At 37.4% G+C, this 20,830-nt stretch overlaps 1 protein-coding gene across 1 annotated transcript in view; it reads right to left on the bottom strand.

Moving 5' to 3' along the window:
• Positions 1-4,632: 4,632 nt before the first annotated feature.
• RSBN1L (round spermatid basic protein 1 like) overlaps positions 4,633-20,830 on the bottom strand; it is a 106,089-nt gene continuing 89,891 nt past the window's right edge. Inside the window, exons 5-8 of the mRNA XM_003921137.4 lie at positions 18,296-18,438; positions 14,154-14,321; positions 8,915-9,023; positions 4,633-8,830 (exon numbers count right to left, since the gene is read on the bottom strand). Coding sequence (XP_003921186.1) covers positions 8,192-8,830; positions 8,915-9,023; positions 14,154-14,321; positions 18,296-18,438 — 1,059 coding nt within the window. The 3' untranslated portion in view covers positions 4,633-8,191. The remainder of the gene's footprint in view (positions 8,831-8,914; positions 9,024-14,153; positions 14,322-18,295; positions 18,439-20,830) is intronic.

Raw genomic sequence — 20,830 nt, 5'->3', positions numbered from 1 at the left:
AAAAAAATTAGTGGTGGTGTGCACCTCTAGTCCCAGCTCCTTGGGAGACTAAGGAGAGGGAAGGTCACATGAGCCCAGGGAAGTCAAGGATGCAGTGAGCCTGGGCAACAGAGTGGGACCCTGTTTCTAAATAAATAAAAAATAAAGTGGCTTTACAGGTTTTATAGAAGGACTGTGTGAAAACGTGCAACCTTTATGTCCTTGTTCCATTCCTGCAGTGGAATGGATATAGACAAAAAAATAGGACACATTGTCATCTGTATTTATAATTTTTGAATTTTTTTAAACATTAGTAGAGAAAATCACAAAAGCTTAAACAGAATGCCTGTCTGATAACCAGACTTTATTCACCAATTAAGACTTAGAAATGTGAAATTTTGCCTCAGACTGAGATATCAAGCTGCTGCTTATGTAGCCAGGCACGGTGGCTCACGCCTGTCATCCCAGCACTTTGGTAGGCTGAGGTGGGAGGAATGCTTGAGCCCAGGAGTTCAAGACAAGTCTCGGCAACATGGTGAAACACTATCTCTAAGAAAATACATAAAAATTAACTGAGCATGGTGGAATGCATCTGTAGTTCCAGCTACTATGGAGGCAGAGCTGGGAGGATCACTTGAGCCTGGGAGGTTGAAGCTACAGTGAGCTGAGATTGTGGCACCACACTCCAGCCTGGGCAAAAGAATGAGACTCTGTTTCAAAAAGATAAATAAAGTAGCTAGAGTGAAAGAGGGACATACTGTCTCCAAAAAAAAGTGCTTCTTGTATTTGCCATTTAAATCATTTTAGGAATAAAATTTTAAATATGTACATTTAATGTTATGAGCGGAGGACAGCAGACAAATTTGGGTCTATACCAACTACTGAGTGAGGAGATAGTTGGAGACGTCCCCTGTAAAGCCTATAAAACCCTGTAAAGCAGGGATCCCCAACACCCAAGGCCATAGACTGGTATGGGCCCATGGCCTGTTAGGAACTGAGCCACACAGCAGTAGGTGAGTGGGGTGCAAGTGGGCATTACCACCTGAGCTCCATCTCCCATGAGATCAGCGGCAGCATTAAATTCTCATAGGAACGTGAACCCTATTGTGAACTGCACATTCATTTCAGATCTAGGTTGCATGTTCCTGAAAATCTAATGCCTGATAATCTAAGGTAGAACAGTTTGATCCTGAAACTATCCCCCACCCAACCCCTGTCCGTGGAAAAATGGTCTTCCACAAAAGCAGTCCCTGGTACCATAAAGGTTGGGGACAACTGACGTAAAGGTAGTACAGGAGATAATGTCTGAGTTTTGAAAACAGAAATAAGATTTCATTTTGTTTTATTCCAGATATTTATTTCCCCAGCAAAGGCAAAGAATTCTAAAAGTTCACAGAGGAAATGGCAATTACTGCCATCTGGTAAAAAGGAAAATTGGTCACATCAAACAGATTGTGTTACACAAAGCTGTAAGGGAAGGGCCTATAATAAAGGCTCTTCAGTGCTATGCTAAGCATTTGACCTTTGCTCTTTTAGGAAGGAGGAGCCAAGGGATACTTCTACAGAGAAGTGTAATAATCCCGTATGTTTTAGAAAGGTTAATCTGTTGGTAACACAAGGAATGGAATGGAATAAAGCGGGAGAGGGCACAGGACTGCAGGCAGCCTGAAACGCTTAAGGGTATTTTGAGTCCAGGTTAGATGAGCATCTACTGTGACTGTGATGTGATAAGAGCAACAGATGAATTATAAGTACTTCTGGGGTTGTTGACTCAATCTCATATAACAAATTGGACACAAGAGGCTGGGTATGGTGGCTTACACCTGTAATCTTGGCACTTGGCGAGGCTGAGGCGGGCAGATCACTTGAGATCAGGAGTTTCTTTTTTTTTTTAATTGCATTTTAGGTTTGGGGGTACATGTGAAGAACATGCAAGATTGTTGCATAGGTACACACATGGCAGTGTGGTTTGCTGCCTTCCTTCCCCTCACCTGTATCTGTCATTTCTCCCCATGCTATCTCCTCCCACCTCTCCGTCCCTCCCCCATTTCCCCCCAACGGACCCCAGCGTGTAGTGCTCCCCTCCCTGTGTCCATGTGTTCTCATTGCTCAACACCTGCCTATGAGTGAGAACATGCGGTGTTTGATTTTCTGCTCTTGTGTCAGTTTGCTGAGAATGATGGTTTCCAGGTTCATCCATGTCCCTATAAAGGACGCAAACTCATCGTTTTTGATGGCTGCGTAATATTCCATGGTGTATATGTACCACATTTTCCCTATCCAGTCTATCATCTATGGACATTTGGGTTGGTTCCAGGTCTTTGTTATTGTAAACAGTGCTGCAATGAACATTCGTGTGCACGTGTCCTTATAGTAGAATGATTTATAATCCTTTGGATATATACCCAGTAATGGGATTGCTGGGTCAAATGGGATCAGGAGTTTCAAACCAGCTTGGCCAATATGGCAAAATCCCATTTCTACTAAAAATATAAAAATTAGCTGGTTGTGGTGGTGCACACCTGTAATCTACTCATGAGGCTGATGCACAAGAATCACTTGAACTGAGGAGGCAGAGGTTGCAGTGAGCCAAGATTGTGCCACTGCACTCCAGCCTGGGCAACAGAGAGAGAATCTGTCTCAAAAAAGAAAACAAAACAAGACAGGAAAAGAGAAAAATAAAATTACTGCAAGATGATTATGTAGAAAGACAATGATGACAATAACCAAACTGTGAGGAAAGAAACAGCTAATACTTGAGGGCAAGGCAAAAAAGAAAAATTTAGATTTGACCATATGGATCACTAGCACTAAAGTGAAAAATCAGACTGACTGAAGTTGGATCATGAAGGTAGGAAGCTCAGGGACAGACCATAGAGGCTTTTAAAAAAAGACAATGGAGACTGCCTTAAATAGTGGTAGACAGGCACGAGTCCTTCCAAAGAAACTAAAAACATGAAAAGAGTTTTAGGAGTAAAATGGTAAGTGCTGCAAGGGTCAAACAAATACTAAGAAGTACAGCCACTGGATTTGGCAGTCAAAAGGTAACCTTTAAGAAAACCATTTCAGCGTACATTTGAGGATTTAAATGAAACTGTGGCAAAATGAGGACGTGAAGGCAGACAGAAATGTCCAAGAATTTAGGAAGAAAGATGGAACAAGAGCATTAACAAAAGCCAGACTCAAGATATTTTTAAAGACGACAGATTTGAGATGTTTCACGTAAAAATCTAGCTTAGTTGAAAAATAAAATTTCAAGAAAAAACTTTGGTTTGGCGGGGCAGGGTGATCAAACTATGTGTCCAAGTAACACTGTATTACAAAACACTGTATTACACAAAGATTTGTGACTATATTATTGTTTGGTTGTGTGTGTGTGTGTGTGTGTTTTGAGACGATGTCTCACCCTGTCACCCAGGCTGGAGTGCAATGGCGAGATCTCAGCTCACTACAACCTCCACCACCTGGGTTCAAGCGATTCTCCTGCCTCAGCCTCCCAAGTAGCTGGGATTATAGGCATGCACCACCACGCCCAGTTAATTTTTATATTTTTAGCACAGACAGCGTTTTGGCATGTTGGCCAGGCTGTGTGACTGTAATATTAACTTGCCTTGAGTCTGGACACTTAGTAATCTTAAGTAGCACAATAGCAGTGAACTTTATAGTGAAGTGTTTTACAGGAAAGATTTTATAGGAAAGACCTTTACAGGAAAGATTTAACATTCTAGCAACACAGGTGCATAAATTCTAAATTTCAAAATGTACAGAATGATCCGGAGTTCTCATATGTTCATAGTGCAGTTCTTGGTAGGCAGATAACAGTAATTAAACATGCAAGTTAAAATTTTTAATTTCTAGTTAACATAAATTCTGTTCCCCCAGCTCATATTTTGTTTTCAGCTCATTCATACTCCCTATTTGGGTATGAAGTCCAAGAAGAGCTAGAAGGGAAGATAACCTGAAATGCAGGATGTTTTCCCCGTCTTTCCCTGCTCTCTCAGCAGAGATTTGACTGCTCTACAACGCCTATAGAGCTACAAGAGAAAGACACGTTTGTTTTTAGGCTCTGTGTGCTTGATGTTCTAAATAGCTATCATTTCCATCTGTAGTATGTACTGGGTTACAGAACGGAAAAGAAAAGCCAGGACAGAAGATAAAAGGACTTAGAAGCTCTCCTGAGTTGTCCTCTTAATTATCATATCTGAAGTGTATAGTCAGTGCCAAACATCAAACATGACTCAATGCAGTCTAAAACCAGTAAAATTTTGTTTATATATAAATGTAGTTACATCAAGCAGGAGAAAGAGTAAGATCTATTCTACCACACCGAAGACCTAAAACATGTCATGTTTTAGCAGCCTGAAAGTATTTCTTCCCTTCCTAGTAAAGAAATCATTATGTCTAGTGGGACAGGAGAGTTATTTATCATATAATCCCAAGTACTCATACCTAGTTTAGTGACCTTGTTTAAGATAATCCTCAATATTTGTCTCTGTCGGCATAAGTCAACTTTTGATAACTAGCTTTAAGAGTAAAAAATAATTTTCATATTGGAATCGCTTCAAGATTTTAAGGTTTCAATTGAAGACAGAAAAGAACTTAAAGTTGACAAGATGAAAATGTCAATTTTAAGAAATTACAAAAGTAAAAAGATTATGGTTACCAATTTTAGTATTTATTGAAAGATGGAAGACAAGGAAAATACCTCTCAAACTCCAAAAACAAATTTTGCACCTATACTAAATGTAAAATGAATTTTAAGATACCTGCTTTACATTACAATGAACCTGTCCAAAAAAAAAAAAAAAAAAGCTGAATGCAAATTTATCCAAATGGTGCTAATTTATTATTTACAAAAATGCTCTTATCTGCCATAAGTATTTGAGAAAAAACTGTTTTACACTCAGGATCACTAATAAAATATCTTAATGACAACTCAAAAAATAAAATTTTCCCTACCCTCAATGACCTCCCCTCCAGAAAAGTTACAGAATGGATTAAAAATGAATACATGTGGAAACAAACATAATTATTTCCCACAAACTTAACATACACAGGAACAGGCACATGCACACACACATATACAGTGTTGTGCAAGATCAACTTAATCTTTATTTAAAGTCAACAGCCTTGGTAACAAGGAAGATAACGAATATGGCTTCAATAAAGTTTGCAAGTAAATACTACAAATATTAATTCTTTTGCTAGCTAACCAGCTAACCTGAGTATGGAATATGTATTACTTAGCTAGCTAAAAGGGTATAAACAAAACTGAGGGCTGGGGAGGGGGAAGCACTATAGCAGATTCCACTGAGGTACCTTAGTTTTTATGTAAAGGTCTGTATATCCATTTAATAATTTATATAACAATTCTTTATTCTATATAGTATATGACCATATAGAAACTATGTCTTACTTTATTGTTCTGGTCCAAGAAACTGCAAATAAAAACAAAAAACTTGTATTCAGATAAAGAACTGGAATATACTAACTAGAAAATCATTACTACAATGCAATATTAAAATAGAAAATTTTTGCATGTAACAAATTCTCAGATTGTATCTGAAGATTTGAAAATTATAACCTGTGAGGCAAGGAACGTAAGCATTATTGAAGGCAATAACAAGGCTGTACCTGGAAATCTTGAGCCCACTCATCTATACTTTACCTTCAGAGATACATGCATTTTTAAAACAAATTTTCAAATTATAGGTAAGTCTGACTATAGGTTATATAGGAAAATATACTTAAAAGCAACTACTACGCTTGTTTTTAGATATGCCTTCCTTTAAGTTAAAAAGTTTAAGGCTCATATTTTGGAGGGATACCCTAAAGACATTTTCTCACAGTATGACCTCAATGCATCTACGTATATGCTACTGGAAAGCTGGAAGTAAAACATATCTTTTGTTAAATATATCATTCCTCAACTTTCAAAAGAAAGAAACAAAAAGAAAAAACATTTTAACCACATCCCTTCTTATTTCTCAATACTGGTTTGTTAAGAACTTTAGTCACTCAAAAAGGTAGGTGCAAATCCATAAATTTAGCTTAAAACAGAAGATTAAATAGGTTGGGAGTATGGTAAGACAATTACATGTAAAACAAAACCCTTATCTTGATTTATACCTTCCCTAGCCCATGAAAACTTCCTATGTTGCAAACACTGATTTCCTACAAACCATGAAGATTTCCTATGATATTTGTGTATCCTTTTATTAAAGTAGAAGCCAGAACTGACATCATTGCTGCAATTAACTTTTATTTGTTCTGGTGAAATCATGCTTCTTCCTAAATGGCTTATCGCTAACCAGAAATATGAGCAGTTTGGATGGGTACATTAGGCCAGAAATGGAAATAGCCACAGTAGCCCAAATGGCAGCACAAAGAACTCCAACTGAAAGTCATCAACCAAAGTATGTGCCAGAATAATACCAAAAACAAACAAAATAAAATAGATTTGCGCTGAGCAGAGTTTCTTAACAGCAACACATACATCAAAGACCTCTATCTGACTTAATTACAATAGTAGAAGCAGTGTCAAATAGTGAGTCTGTCCCTAAGGAGGTTTGTTTTACTCATCTTTAGTTAGGCACTGGCAATTTGTCTCCTACCTTAATTAAATTTCTAGAGCTTCTTTTGAAAAGGAAGTACTCCAAGTTGTTTGCCTTTGCTAAGGTAGGAAGGGGATCCTGAGATGAAGTACCACAAAGTATTTTGTTAATTATATCTGTTTATGGCAGTTGAGTCATTGTCATTGCCATTTTACAATTTTGTATTTGCCATATTTTTCTCCCACTCTGCCAGAAAAATATAAAAGGATTTTAATTGCCCACAAGCTTTCTGCAACTAAAGATTTTATACTCACCTATTAATTAGTAAAGGTACATATTAGTAAGAAAATTCTCTAAACTTATCATTCCATACACAACAAAGAAAATATGGTAGGCTATGTAAACTGGCCACATAACTTCATAATAAGAAGGCTTTGCTATCATTAACATACCTTGTTTCTCCCAACTTTCTAAAACTGTTTCTATTACACCTAAACTGCTTTCAATAGTAGTTTAATATAAAAATTTTTTCAATGATTTCCAGGGAGTAGGGCTAAGAAATTTCACATATTCATCTTATTCATCAATTTATGAAAATTATGCAAAATATGATATACATATATACACTCACACACAGAAAGATGCACATTTTCTTGAGTCCTGGTTGTTAAAAAGGCCTGCATAGGCTGGGCACTATGGCTCACGCCTGTAATCCCAGCACTTTGGGAGGCCAAGGCGAGTGGATCACAAGGTCAAGAGATAGAGAACATCCTGGCCAACATGGTGAAACCCCGTCTCTACTAAAAATACAAATACTAGCTGGGCATAGTGGCGTGCACCTTGTAGTCCAAGCTACTCGGGAGGCTGAGGCAGGAGAGTCGCTTGAACCCGGGAGGCGGAGGTTGCAGTAAGCTGAGATCGCACCACTGCACTCAAGCCTGGTGACAGAGCGAGACTCTGTCTCGGGAGGGAGAAAAAAAAAAAACAAACAAAAAAAAACCCTGCACTGTGTAGAGAATTTAAATATTTACTAGATTTGAATTACGTATATTTGCACTCCATTACCATGCTAAATTGATATACCAGCAGAGAGAATCATAATATATCAAACAAATGACTTAAATGAATTGTCAGTTTGTCTTTGCAGACTCAACAGAAAACATATTTATTAATATGAACCTTTATTAAGTGGCTCACATTTCAGTATAAATCACACTAAAAAGATATTTTAAAAGGTATTTACACTACAGTGCTGACACATTTAAAATGGGGGGAAAAAAAGGATATAAATAAGCTCTATGGAAAAGCCTTAAATTGAAAAAGAATTCTGGCTCATATTACAAAATATATATATATATTTATATATATATATATATATATATGTTAATGTCAGCTCTATTCTAAAACCTACAATTACAACGTAAATGATTTTTTTTAAAAGACTCCTTTATGTTTAAACCTGCAATGTTTACAGTGCATCTGGCCCTAAGTGCTTGATACTTCACAGTTATGGACAGGCACTGAGGAATGTTACAAAGCTACATAAACTACATTTTGTAACAGACACAGGAGCAAGTCCTTGGCTTGCTTTCAGAATTCATGAATCTTTATTACATAATTAAATTTTTTTTAAAGGATTTTAGATGGTATATGCAAATTTAGCATAAAATGTCATTGTCTTTTTTATCTTGATTTGAATGTGCTGAACTGTGTGGCCTTGTATCAACTAGACTTAGATTTGCAGAGCATAAATCTTCCTTTAAATCTTTGTTGCTATTTTCAAATTTAGAATCCATGTCAATCTTAAATTCTGTAAATTGAACATGATCCAATTTTGCTTTAACATTCTTGCCATCCATATTATTCACTGCTCTAGTCTTTTCAGGAATATTAACAATCACAGGTTCTTCCTTGATTCTTACAGATGCAATAGGTTCATGTTTAATCTGCTGTAATTCATGTTTAGAATGAAGTTTATCTGAAAAAACAGAATCCAAGGAGGCTTTGCTCACAGCACAAATAATGTTGTCAGTGTGAGGTCCAAGAACAGATGATGTGGAATCTGATGATGTGGCTGTTTCATGAGTAGCTATATTCTGAGAAGTGTCCTCCTCTGAGTGATATAATTTGAGCCGAATGTGCCATGCTAAACTGCATACAGCTGAAACTGTCTTGAACTGATGAACAACATTCCTTGGAATAAAGTAAATGTCATTATCATATAGCTGAATCCTGGCATAGCGAATGCCTTCCCTCCTCAGTTGATTCAGTTTTGCATCATCAACCCATTGGACACACTAAAAAATAATAAAACAAGAAATATAAATGAGTCTCTTTATAATAAAAACTAAACCAAAGACAATTAAGTATATTAAAAACACCTGAGACAGTGGAGGTTCATGCAAATCCAACTGCATTCGTTGAACCACTTCTAAGAAATCTTCAGCATGAAAACAAATTACATCTTTGGTTATACGGGGTTGATCAGGCCTAAAAAAGAAAATGAGATAATAAGAATCTTCCATAAACGTTTCACTCTCTTGAATCCTTATTGAAGTCAAAGCAAAAACAGTTTATGGTCAATACAATAGTACTGTCTTTCAAACTGTAATTGGAAAACCATTTCACATATTTAAAGAAAGGGTCAACACCATGACTTTCAACCTAAACACAGATTAAAAACTGACTTCATTTTTGCATAGATATTTGTCACAAGAGTTTGGAAAATTATAATGATCTGGATTAGTAAATTATGCAAACCAAGAAAATTAAGTGTTCTATCTGAAGAATAAGATCAATGCTTCATAAATTGAAATGCTAAAGCTGAAAATACTATATAAAAATTAGAAGTAAATATGAGGAAAAGGGAATGTTTTCTTTCCACAGAAGATACATAAAACTATACTGATGCATAAAACTCTTATATAACTCTTTATAAATTAAGAGACTTCATTAGAAAAGTACTAATACAATAAACTGTTGGCATTTGCTGAGATTACTCATGTTTTTAAATGTAATTCTAAAAAATTCTCAAATTATTCAATTAGGAATTACATTTTTACAGAGGTGCTCAAAAGTGGATATTAGAATAAAATTCTCAACAACATAAACAAAGAAACTCACTTGAAGGCAAATCATAACTAAATTTCTAAAAATCAGTGATAAAAGAGCAAATCTGAGAATCATGCATTACATTATAATACAGGGAAAGAAGGATAAGAATGATCATAGACTTATCAAAGACAATGCAAGCCTCAAGAGAATGGACTATTTTTAAAGTACTGGAAGAAAAAGTCAATCTAGAATTCTATACCCACCAAAAAATCCTCCAAAAATGTGAAATAAAAACATGTTCAAATAAACAAAAACTGATAGAATCTGTCACCAGAAACCTAGCATAACAAAGACTGCTAAAGGAATTTCTTCAGGCTGAAGGAAAATAATCCTTAAATGAAAATGCAGATCTATGAAAAGGAATGTACAGCACACCTAATGATAAATATGAAAGAGATTTTATTCTCACTTAAAGAATCTCTTTAGAAATAATTCTTTAAAGCAAAAGTAACAACATACAGTGTAGGGCTTATAGCATATGTAAAGTAAAATACATGACAATTAGCCCTAAGGCCAGAAATGGTAGGAGGGGGAATGGAAGCATACTACTGAAAAGTTCCTACACATTACATAAACAAGTCTAATATTAGCTGAAAGTAGATTGTAGTAAGTTGAAAACAAGAAATGAAATAAAGCCCACAGAGCTATAAGTTCCTTAGCAAATTATGGAGGTGAAATGGAATGCTTAAAAATGACAAGAAAAGAGGAAAAAAAGAATAAAGAAGGGGCCGGGCGCGGTGGCTCACGCCTGTAATCCCAGCACATTGGGAGGCAGAGGCGGGTGGATCACGAGGTCAAGAGATTGAGACCATCCTGGTCAACATGGTGAAACCCCATCTCTACTAAAAATACAAAAAATTAGCTGAGCATGGTGGCGCGTGCCTGTAATCCCAGCTACTCAGGAGGCTGAGGCAGGAGAATTGCCTGAACCCAGGAGGCGGAGGTTGCGGTGAGCCGAGATCGCACCATTGCACTCCAGCCTGGGTAACAAGACCGAAACTCCGTCTCAAAAAAAAAAAAAAAAAAGAATAAAGAAGGAAATTGGAAAAAGCAGGATGGAAATTAAAAACCAAATTTACTAATATTTACTATTATTAAATATAAATCACCTAAATACTCCAATTAAAAGACAGATTAAAGACCCAACTATATGATATCTATCTACCTGGAACAACAATATAGACATACAGGTAAGTTAAAAGAAGAACAATGGGAAAAGATACAGCATGTAAATACAATCATAAGAAGACTGAATTGGCTATATTAACAAAGTTAATTTCAAGACAAGGAATATTACCAAGGATAAGAAGGACATTTTATGATGAAAAATGGGGTCAATTCATCAAGAAGAAATAACAATTCTACATGTGTAGTTGCCTAAGAACACAACTTCAAAATATATGGAACCTTCAAAACACTATGCTAAGTGAAGGAAGCTAATTACAAAAGATCACATGTTATATGATTCCATTTACATTAGATGTTAACAGACATAGATATACAGACAGAAGTATATTAGTGTGGGGTTGGGAGGATGAAGAATGGAGGATTGGGGAGGTGATAACTAAAGGATGTAGGTTCTTTTTGAGGTGATGAAAATGTGCTCTGTAAGTTTAGTGGTAGTTGCCATAACTCTGTGAATATATTAATAACTATTCATTTGTAAACTTTAAATGGGTGAATTATATGATATGTGACTATGGCTTAATAAAGCTGTCGCAAAAGAAAAAATAAAGCAAAAAATAGAAAAACTGACAGGAAAATTAGACAAATCCAATGTCAAAGTTACGAATTAACAAGTAGACAAAAATAAGTGAGACTATAAAAAGACATGAACCACACTCATTATCAACAGAGTTGACTTAATTGCTCTTAATTTATAGAGCACCCTATCCCAAACAACAGCAGAGTACCTTTTTTTTTTTTGAGACAGAGTCTCACTCAGTCACCCAGGCTGGAGTACAGTGGTGCAATCTCAGCATACTGCAACCTCCACCTCCCCAAGTTCAAGTGATTCTCATGCCTCAGCCTCCCGAGGAGCTGGAATTATAGGCATGTGACATCATGCCCAGCTAATTTTTGTGTTTTTAGTAGAGATGGGTTTTACCATGTTGCCCAGACTGGTCTGGAACTGCTGACCTCAGGTGATCCACTCACCTTGGCCTCCCAAAGTGCTGGGATTACAGAGGTGAGTGACCACACCTAGCCAAAATACACATTTTTAAAAGTAGACATAGAAAAATTCATCAAGATGGTCCATAAAACAAACCCCAAGAAATTCAGAAGGACTAAAATCATAAGAATACATTCTCTGACCATAGGAAATTAAATTAGAAATGAAAAACAACAAAAATCTGGAAAAAAAAATCCTCAAATATTGGAAACCAAAGAACACTTCTCGATAACCCATGGGTTAAAAAAGAAATCAAACAGGAATTAGAGATAACCTGAACTGAAATGAAAATGCAATAGCAAAATTTGTGAAAGGCAGCATGGTCTTGGCTCACTGCAACCTCTACCTCCCAGGTTCAAGCGATTCTTGTGCCTCAGCCTCCCAAATAGCTGGGGTTATAGGCGAGTGCCAGCATGTCCAGCTAATTTTAGTAGAGGAGAGGCTCTACCATGTTGGCCAAGCTGATCTTGAACTCCTGACCTCAAGTGATCTGCCCACCTCGGCCTTCAAAAGTGCTGGGATTACTGGCGTGAGCCACTGTGCCCAGCCTGTTTTTACTTTTTTTTTCTTACATTCAACTGCTCTAATAAGGCCAGGTGCAGTGTTTCCTGCCTGTAATTCCAGCAATCTGAGATCCCAGCCTGGGCAATGTCACAAGACCCTGTCTCTACAAAAAATTTAAAAATAGGCCAACTCTAGACATACTGCCTATGAGTCCTGCTCTGCAAGGAAGAGTAATGAAATTTTTTTTTTTTTTTTTTTTTTTTTTTTGAGACGGAGTTTCGCTCTTGTTACCCAGGCTGGAGTGCAATGGCGCGATCTCGGCTCACCGCAACCTCCGCCTCCTGGGTTCAGGCAATTCTCCTGCCTCAGCCTCCTGAGTAGCTGGGATTATAGGCACGCACCACCATGCCCAGCTAATTTTTTGTATTTTTAGTAGAGACGGGGTTTCACCATGTTGACCAGGTTGGTCTCGATCTCTCGACCTCGTGATCCACCCGCCTCGGCCTCCCAAAGTGCTGGGATTACAGGCTTGAGCCACCGCGCCCGGCGAAAATTTTTTAAAAATGTAAAAGTAAACAAATATTCACTGTATGTGGTGGCATGTGTCTGTAGTCCTAGCTACTCAGGAGGCTGAGGCAGGAGGCTTGCTTGAGCCTGGGTGGTCATGGCTGCTATAAACCACGACAGTACCACTGCACTCTCGCCTGTGCAACAGAGTAAGGCCTTCCATCTTATTTAAAAAAAAAAAAAAATTTAAATGGCTCTGATAAGCAAAATAGCATATACTAACTCATGTTTCATACCCAAACAATACCTGATTTTAGAAAACAAAAGACTAAGCAAGCAAAATTATCTTTTTTTTTTTTTTGGTTGGGGGCCGGAGTTTTGCTCTTGTTGCCCAGGCTGGAGTGCAATGGCGTGATCTTGGCTCACTGGAACCCCTGCCTTCTGGGTTCAAGCAATTTCTCCTGCCTCAAGACCTTCCCTATAGCTGGGATTACAGATGCCGACCACCATCGCAAGCTAATTTTTGTATTTTTAGTAGAGACAAGGTTTCACCATGTTGTCCATGCTGGTCTTGAACTCCTGATCTCAGCTGATCCACCGGCCTCGGCCTCCCAAAGTGCTGGGATTACAGGCATGAGCCATCATGCCTGGCTGCAAAATTACAGTAACTTTGCTTTGTATTTTTATCAGTTTAATACATGGAAAGTTACTTAATGTATGATGACACCTCAAGTATATTCAACAGAATAATCCATTTTTTAATCTGTCAAAATATTCATAGTGAAACTTGTAAACAAAACAAAATACAGAAAAGCAAATACATAATAAAGAGAAACCACACCTTAGAAAGGGAACAGTAAAGCAGGAGGAAGAGAAAACAAGAGTATGGAATCAGATTGAAATCAGTCTCAGCTCTACCACTTACTAACTATATGACTGTAAAAAAAAATTATTTGACAGCTCTCAGCCTCAGTTTCATTATATGATAAATATGGGGCAAAAAGTAGTTGAGATAAATTAAATTTAACATCTGTAAAAAGGCATACAGTAAGCAGCAGGTAAACCTTAGTTTTTCTTTTGCCTCACTTTTTTTCACATCTAGTCACTTAGCACATGAAATTAATTATTCCAGTTAACCCAAATGACTAAACCTAGATTCTAGGATTTTAAAATCTTTAGAACAATTATACAATTAAGATATCCAAATACAGGTAAAAAAATTGAAGTTTTTTTTCCCATAGTAAGGAGGAATTACTAAGACTTTCCAAGAAAAATTGTAGAAGCCAAGAAATGCTTTCATTAAAACAGCAGTAGTTATATACCACTCTCCACAGTGCACAGCCTTCAGCACTCCAACAGCAGCTGTAGTCTGTCGTTCAAAACCTTGTCCTATGTGATCTGCATGAGCTCTTGTCCTGTCTTCGAAGAGCATCTCACGGGGCTCACTTGTTCGAGGTAGGTACTGAAGATTTTTTATTTCATTGGTAGTTCTGTTTTTAAAAAAAAAAAAAAAAAAAAAAAAAAAAAATATATATATATATATATATATATAGTGACAATTGCCATCACTCAATAATTATATTAATTCAGACAAAAAGGTATGAAATCTGCTCTCAAGTCAGATTCTACAAGAACGAACAAAAACACACATACGATACCCTCATTTTTCTAATATACCTTCACAAAAGTGACAACTGTAAGGAAATACATGGATAAAAAATTAAATTACAAATGGTGGTATTTGCCCATGTTTCCCTATACCCAGAATCTTTACCTGGGGTTGGGTAACATGCCCTCACTCAGATCAACTGGGTAACACAAGATTTTATATATATATAAATCTGAAATGGGTAACTTTTAAAAATGCATTAATCCAATATTTATAGGGCACATACTATGTGGTAGGTACTATCTAGGAACTGGCGCTAGTGAATACAACAGATGAGGACCCTACCTTTGCGGGAGTTTATAGTCTAGTCTAGTGAAAGGAGGAGCAAAAAAAATAGATTTAGCAAGAAAACACCCAGCGGTAAGTAATTCCACAAAACATACATGGTTTATTGGACGTAGAAAGGAAATCCTTAGCTCTGTCTTGAAGACAGCCATTTCCCACTGGCCCTCTCCTTCACCATTTTCCTTCTAGAATGAGTATGTATGCAGAATTTTCTGCCTACCTAGCCTTACTTATTGCAGAAACCTCTCCAATTTTGGTGTAAGCAAGGAAACAGGTAAGAAGAGACTCTCTGGCTGAGAATCATCATTTTATTTATCTTCCTGTATGGTTTTTGTTTCTTCCAGACACAACTCTGGATTACCCCCAGAATTGTCTCCTCTCATCCTTGTCTATCTTCACAGGGATCATTCTTCCTTACTGGCTCTCTACTCTCCCACCCTTAATCTCTTTTATTTAACTGCTCTGTGTGCAGCCCTGCATTACAGTCTTATTACATATAAACATATAATTTTTTTGACCCTTTGTGATTAATGTTCTACATGTGTCAGAATGCTAGATGATGTTGCTTCTTGTGTAAACCTAACAGGTTCTCAAACCCACAAATTTAGTTGCATAAATACTACATTCTAATGAATTCACACATATACAGCACTTGGCACAGTACCTGACACACTGTTTTTGTCAGACTATTATCACCATCGCATAAACCCTGGGTTGTATACCCTAAAGTGAATGGAAGTTCCTCAAGGTGGTGGTGAACCCGCTTAAATTACATCTAAAAGTGTGTGTTTATCTGTATTGTTCTGAGGAAAGACTTTCAGATTCTCAAAATGATCCATAAATTCTTAAAAAAAAAAAATTAAGAATCACTGAGGAACACGATGATTTTTACCATTTTCTACTAATCTATAAATTAAACTGCAAAATTTTATTCATCCAATAAATATTAAGTACCAGACACTGTGTTTAGGTGCTACAGACACAGGTGGATCACGAGGTCAAGAGATCGAGACCATCCTAGTCAACATGGTGAAACCCCGTCTCTACTAAAAATACAAAAAATTAGCTGGTCATGGTGGCGTGTGCCTGTAATCCCAGCTACTCAGGAGGCTGAGGCAGGAGAATTGCCTGAACCCAGGAGGTGGAGGTTGCGGTGAGCCGAGATCGCGCCATTGCACTCCAGCCTGGGCAACAAGAGCGAAACTCCGTCTCAAAAAAAAAAAAAAAAAAAAAAAAAAAAAACCCAACAGAGTCCCTGACATCATGCAACCCAGAGTTTACTCAATTAATTTTCCCCCTCTTTTCTTTTTAGCTTTATAATTACTGTACCTAGTAAAATCACCTTTAGGTATCTAAAGAAAAAGCTATAATCTCTCCTAACACCATCTCCATCCATTCCAATCAATGTTAACCTAATGTACATTTTCTCCACACTTTTCTCTGTGCTCACATAAATACACAAATACACAATCACACATAGGAGGGTTTTGTTATTTATTTCTTTGGATAAAAACAAAATCATACTAGATACATCACTCTACATTTGGCTGTTTTGAAGTGTCATGAATATCCATCCAGAGCAATACATTTTTTAAAACTCTATTTTAACTATTTCACCATATTCCTTTTTTGTTAGCGACAGGGTCTGGTTCTGTCACGCAGGCTGGAGTGTGCAGTAATGTACTCATAGCTCACCGCAGTCTCAAACTCCTGGGCTCAACCAGTCCTAGACTCAGCCTTCCGAGTAGTTAGGGATACAGGCATATACCACCACATTAGCTAAATATTCTTCTTTTTTATTTTGTAGAGGGAGAGTCTCACTCCGTTGCTCAGGCTGGCCCTGAACTCATGGGATTCAAGTTATCCTCCCACCTCGGCCTCCCAAAATGCTAGGACTACAGGCATGAGCTGCTGCACCTGGCTTTTTCACTGTACTCTTTTTTTCTTAGACAGAGTTGCTCTGTCAGCCAGGCTGGAGTACAGTGGCGCAGTCTCAGCAAACTGCAACCTCTGTCTCCTGGGCTCAAGCAATTCTCAGCCTCCTGAGAAACTGAGATTACAGGCATGTGGCACCACACCCGGCTAATTTTTTATTTTTAGTAGAGATGGGGTTTCACCATGTTGGCCAGACTGGTCTCGAACTCCTGACCTCAGGTAATCCACCCACCTCGGCCTACCAAAGTGCTGGGATTACAGGCATGAGCCACTCAGCCTCACTATACTCTTTGATAAGAATGTATGAAATCTATTCAACCATTCCCCTGTTGAGAGCCATTCAGACCATTTTAAAATGTTTTTCTTACCACAAATTTATTTACCTTTAGAGTTTTTATTTCTTGGGATGAAAGCTGGAGTGCTAGATCAAAGTGTTACATGTTAAATTTTATGAGCTACTGCCAGATTACTTTCACGAAATTACAGCAGCTCACCCTCCAGTCAACAATATATTAAAAACTTTCTTCACATACCTACCAGCCTGTATTATTGCTATGTTACTAATTTTTGCCAATACAATAGATAAAAATATCTCACGGTTCTTTAAAAAAAAAAAACTTAACTACCTGAGGTCTGTTTTTCTACTGGGTCGTTTACACTTGAGAATGTTCCTTGTACATTAACTTTGGTCTGTCATGAGTTAAAAATGTTTTAGTCCAGTTTGTCACAGTTTTGAACTTCACTGCTGATGTCGCTTCCCTCCCAAATACTGTTGCCACTGCACTGTTTGGTCTGGCTTAAGAAAGTCTCTTCCAGGCTTAAAAAATTTTATTCTAATATTTTAAACTGTTTTATCTGTGATGCTTAATTCTCTAATTTACTTTTGGTATTAGGTAGGGGCTCTGCCTTTGTTTTATTTCAGATGGATTGCCAATTATGCCAGCATTCCTCATTAAATATATCTTCCTCTTCCCACCTATCTCATAATTAAAAGTTCCCAATATATTCAGATCTATTTCCGGACTCTTATTCTAATGATCTATTTAAACTTTGTAGTGATTTTTAATATCCTGTATCATAAGCTCCCTCTCACTTATCTTCTCTTTCACTGAAAAGTTTACTTCCTTAGGAATTTTAAAATCATTTTATCCAAGACTGGAAGTGTTAGTTCAACTGAAATGCAAAAAGTTTTAAAGAACTATCATTTTTACCCAATCCAGAACACAGTAGGGTTTTCCATTTGTTCTGATCTTATTTTATATTCTCCATAAAATATTTTAGTCTTCTTAGTACAGGTTCTGATTATTATTAAATTCATTCTAAAATAGTTTATATCTTACAAATGACATTTTTTCCATTCATCATTACAGTTTATTGTCATTGCCTACATTTCTCATGCCTTATTTACATTTTAGATTTTATAACAAATTATATTAGCATATATAGCTATTTTCAAATTTATATTCCAGTTATGCCGTAAACTTTGCCTTCTTCCTTCCTCCAATTTTCAACTAACGTACAAACCCCAACATACAAACACTCATCTCCTCCAATAAAAATTTGTATACAACATACCTTTTCCTTTTGAAAGGTGACTTTGGCATATCAGCCACAGGGATCATCTGTTCTCCTGGACGAACCCACATGATGGGACCATCATCACTATCTTTTCGACTCTGTAACTTTAAACTAGATAGCGTCCCCCATGGCAGTGTACACTGGAGACAAATAATTATGTAGAAAGCAATTATTTTCAAAATGTATCTTCAAGTATATATGAATAATATTGTTTCCCTGACATGCTTTCATACACAGATTTATACTTAACAACTTGAAATATGTAATATTGAATATATCCCTATATATTGATATGCTTTGCTTCAAAAACCTGTTTCAAACACAGCAAGAAAATAATTATGCTTGGATGGTTCTGTCCCTCTACCCTGCTAGAGGTATGATTCACTATATTCATCATTTGTTATTCTTCCATCTACCAAATGGATCATATGATGTTAACAGATGAAATAAGCAAGTGCTCTCATAATAATCTATAAAAATGAACAATTAAATTTGAATTTAAAAACTGGATACCTCTTTAATGATCATTAAAAACAAAATAAAAATGAAAACCAAAACAAAATCAAAACATATTTTGTTTAGTAGTTTCTTGAAGAGGTTATTGGCTTAAACCAGAAATTAAATATTTTAAAATGAAAGAAGAAGGCTGGGTGAGGTGGCTTGCGCCTGTAATCCCAGCATTTTGGGAGGCCGAGTCAGGCAGATCATGAGATCAAGAGATTGAGACCATCCTGGCCAACAAGGTGAAACCCTGTCTCGACTAAAAATACAAAAATTAGCAGGGTGTGGTGGCATGTGACTATAGTCCCAGCTACTTGGTGGGCTAAGGCAGGAGAATTGCTTAAACCCAGGAGGCGGAGGTTGCAGTAAGCCAAGATTGTGCCACTGCACTCCAGCCTGGCGATACAGTGAAACTCTGTTTCAAAAACAAACAAACAAAAAGAAAAAGAGACAGACAGAAGGGAAGGGGGAAAGAGAAAAGAGAAGAAGGCGGCAGGGGACAGTGGCTCACGCCTATAATCCCAGCACTTTTGGAGGCTGACGCAGGCAGATCACCTGAGCTCAGGAGTTTTGAGACCAGCTTGGGCAACATGGAGAAGCCCCGTCTCTACTAAAAATACAAAAAATTAGCCAGGCATGGTAGTGCGTGTCTGTAATCCCAGCTGCTCAAGAGGCTGAGGCACGAGAATCACTTGAACCTGGGAGGCAGAGGGTGCAGTAAGCTGAGATCACGCCACTGCACTGCAGCCTGTATGACAGAGCGAGACCCCATCCCAAACCAAAAAAAAAAAAAGAGAGAAGGAGGAAACTGATGGCCACTGTTCATGGAATGTTGAGAACAAAATTTAAAAAAAATATTCAACACACACCGTCTTTTCAAAAAGGATTGTCAAATTTCTTTAGAAACAATGCATTTAGGTTGGGTGCAGGTAGCTCACGTCTGTAATCCCAGCACTTTGGGAGACTGAAGCAGGACTGCTTGAGCCCAGTACTTCAAAACTAGCCTGTACAACATAACAGGACTCCGTTACTTTAAAAAAAAAAAAAAAAAAAAAGGAAAGAAAGACAAAAGAACAAAGAAAAAGAAATAATGGATTTAAGTTCATGTGCTTTGAAAATTAAATTTGAAGCAACCATTTAAATAATACTGATACTTTTTAAATATAATTCAGTAATAAATGCAACCTAATTCCATGACGTGACTACCTGAGAGAAGTATAAAGGGAACAAAAAGTTTAAAAAGGAAAAGGGAGTGGAACAGGGTTAAAGACAAAGGGAAGAGAAAAGATATATGCACATAGAGTAAAAACACCAAGCAAGCAGAAGTGATAAAAGAAGAGATGTCCAACAGATTACGTGGTAAATATTAGAAATCTTGTCACATTCTGTTGCTCACCCAGACCCTGAATTTCAGTGTAGTTTTACACTGACCTTTGAGTTACTGATTAAATAATTAACCTAACTACACAGTTCAGAGATCCCTCTCTCTGTGGGATAGCCACAGCAGCTCACAATAAGAAATATTTTCTGGCCTGGCGTGGTGGCTCACGCCTATAATCCCAGCACTTTGGGAGGCGGGTGGATCACGAGGTCAAGAGATAGAGACCATCCTGGTCAACATGGTGAAACCCTGTCTCTACTAAAAATACAAAAATTAGCTGGGCGTGGTGGTGAGTGCCTGTAATCCCAGCTACTCGGGAGGCTGAGGCAGGAGAATTGCTTGAACCCAGGAGGCGGAGGTTGCGGTGAGCCGAGATCGTGCCATTGCACTCCAGCCTGGGTAACAAGAGTGAAACTCCGTCTCAAAAAAAAAAAAAAAAAATTTTCTGAAAATGAATAAGCTGTTTTTTTTTTTAAAAAAAAAAAAAAAAGAAAGGAATCTTGCTGCAAATTTAAAGGGGATTGTGGGTGGGTGGGCATGGTGGCTCACACCTGTAATCCCAGCACTTTGGGAGGCCAACACAGGAAGATCACTTGAGCCTAAGAGTTCAAGCCCAGCCTGAGCAACACAGTGAAACCCTATTTCCACAC

This window comes from Saimiri boliviensis, chromosome 10 (genome assembly GCF_048565385.1).
Source record: "Saimiri boliviensis isolate mSaiBol1 chromosome 10, mSaiBol1.pri, whole genome shotgun sequence".
Classification (NCBI taxonomy): Eukaryota; Metazoa; Chordata; class Mammalia; order Primates; family Cebidae; genus Saimiri; species Saimiri boliviensis.
The sequence above is the reverse complement of the archived record's forward strand: the minus strand, read 5'-3'. Positions and strand labels throughout refer to the sequence as shown.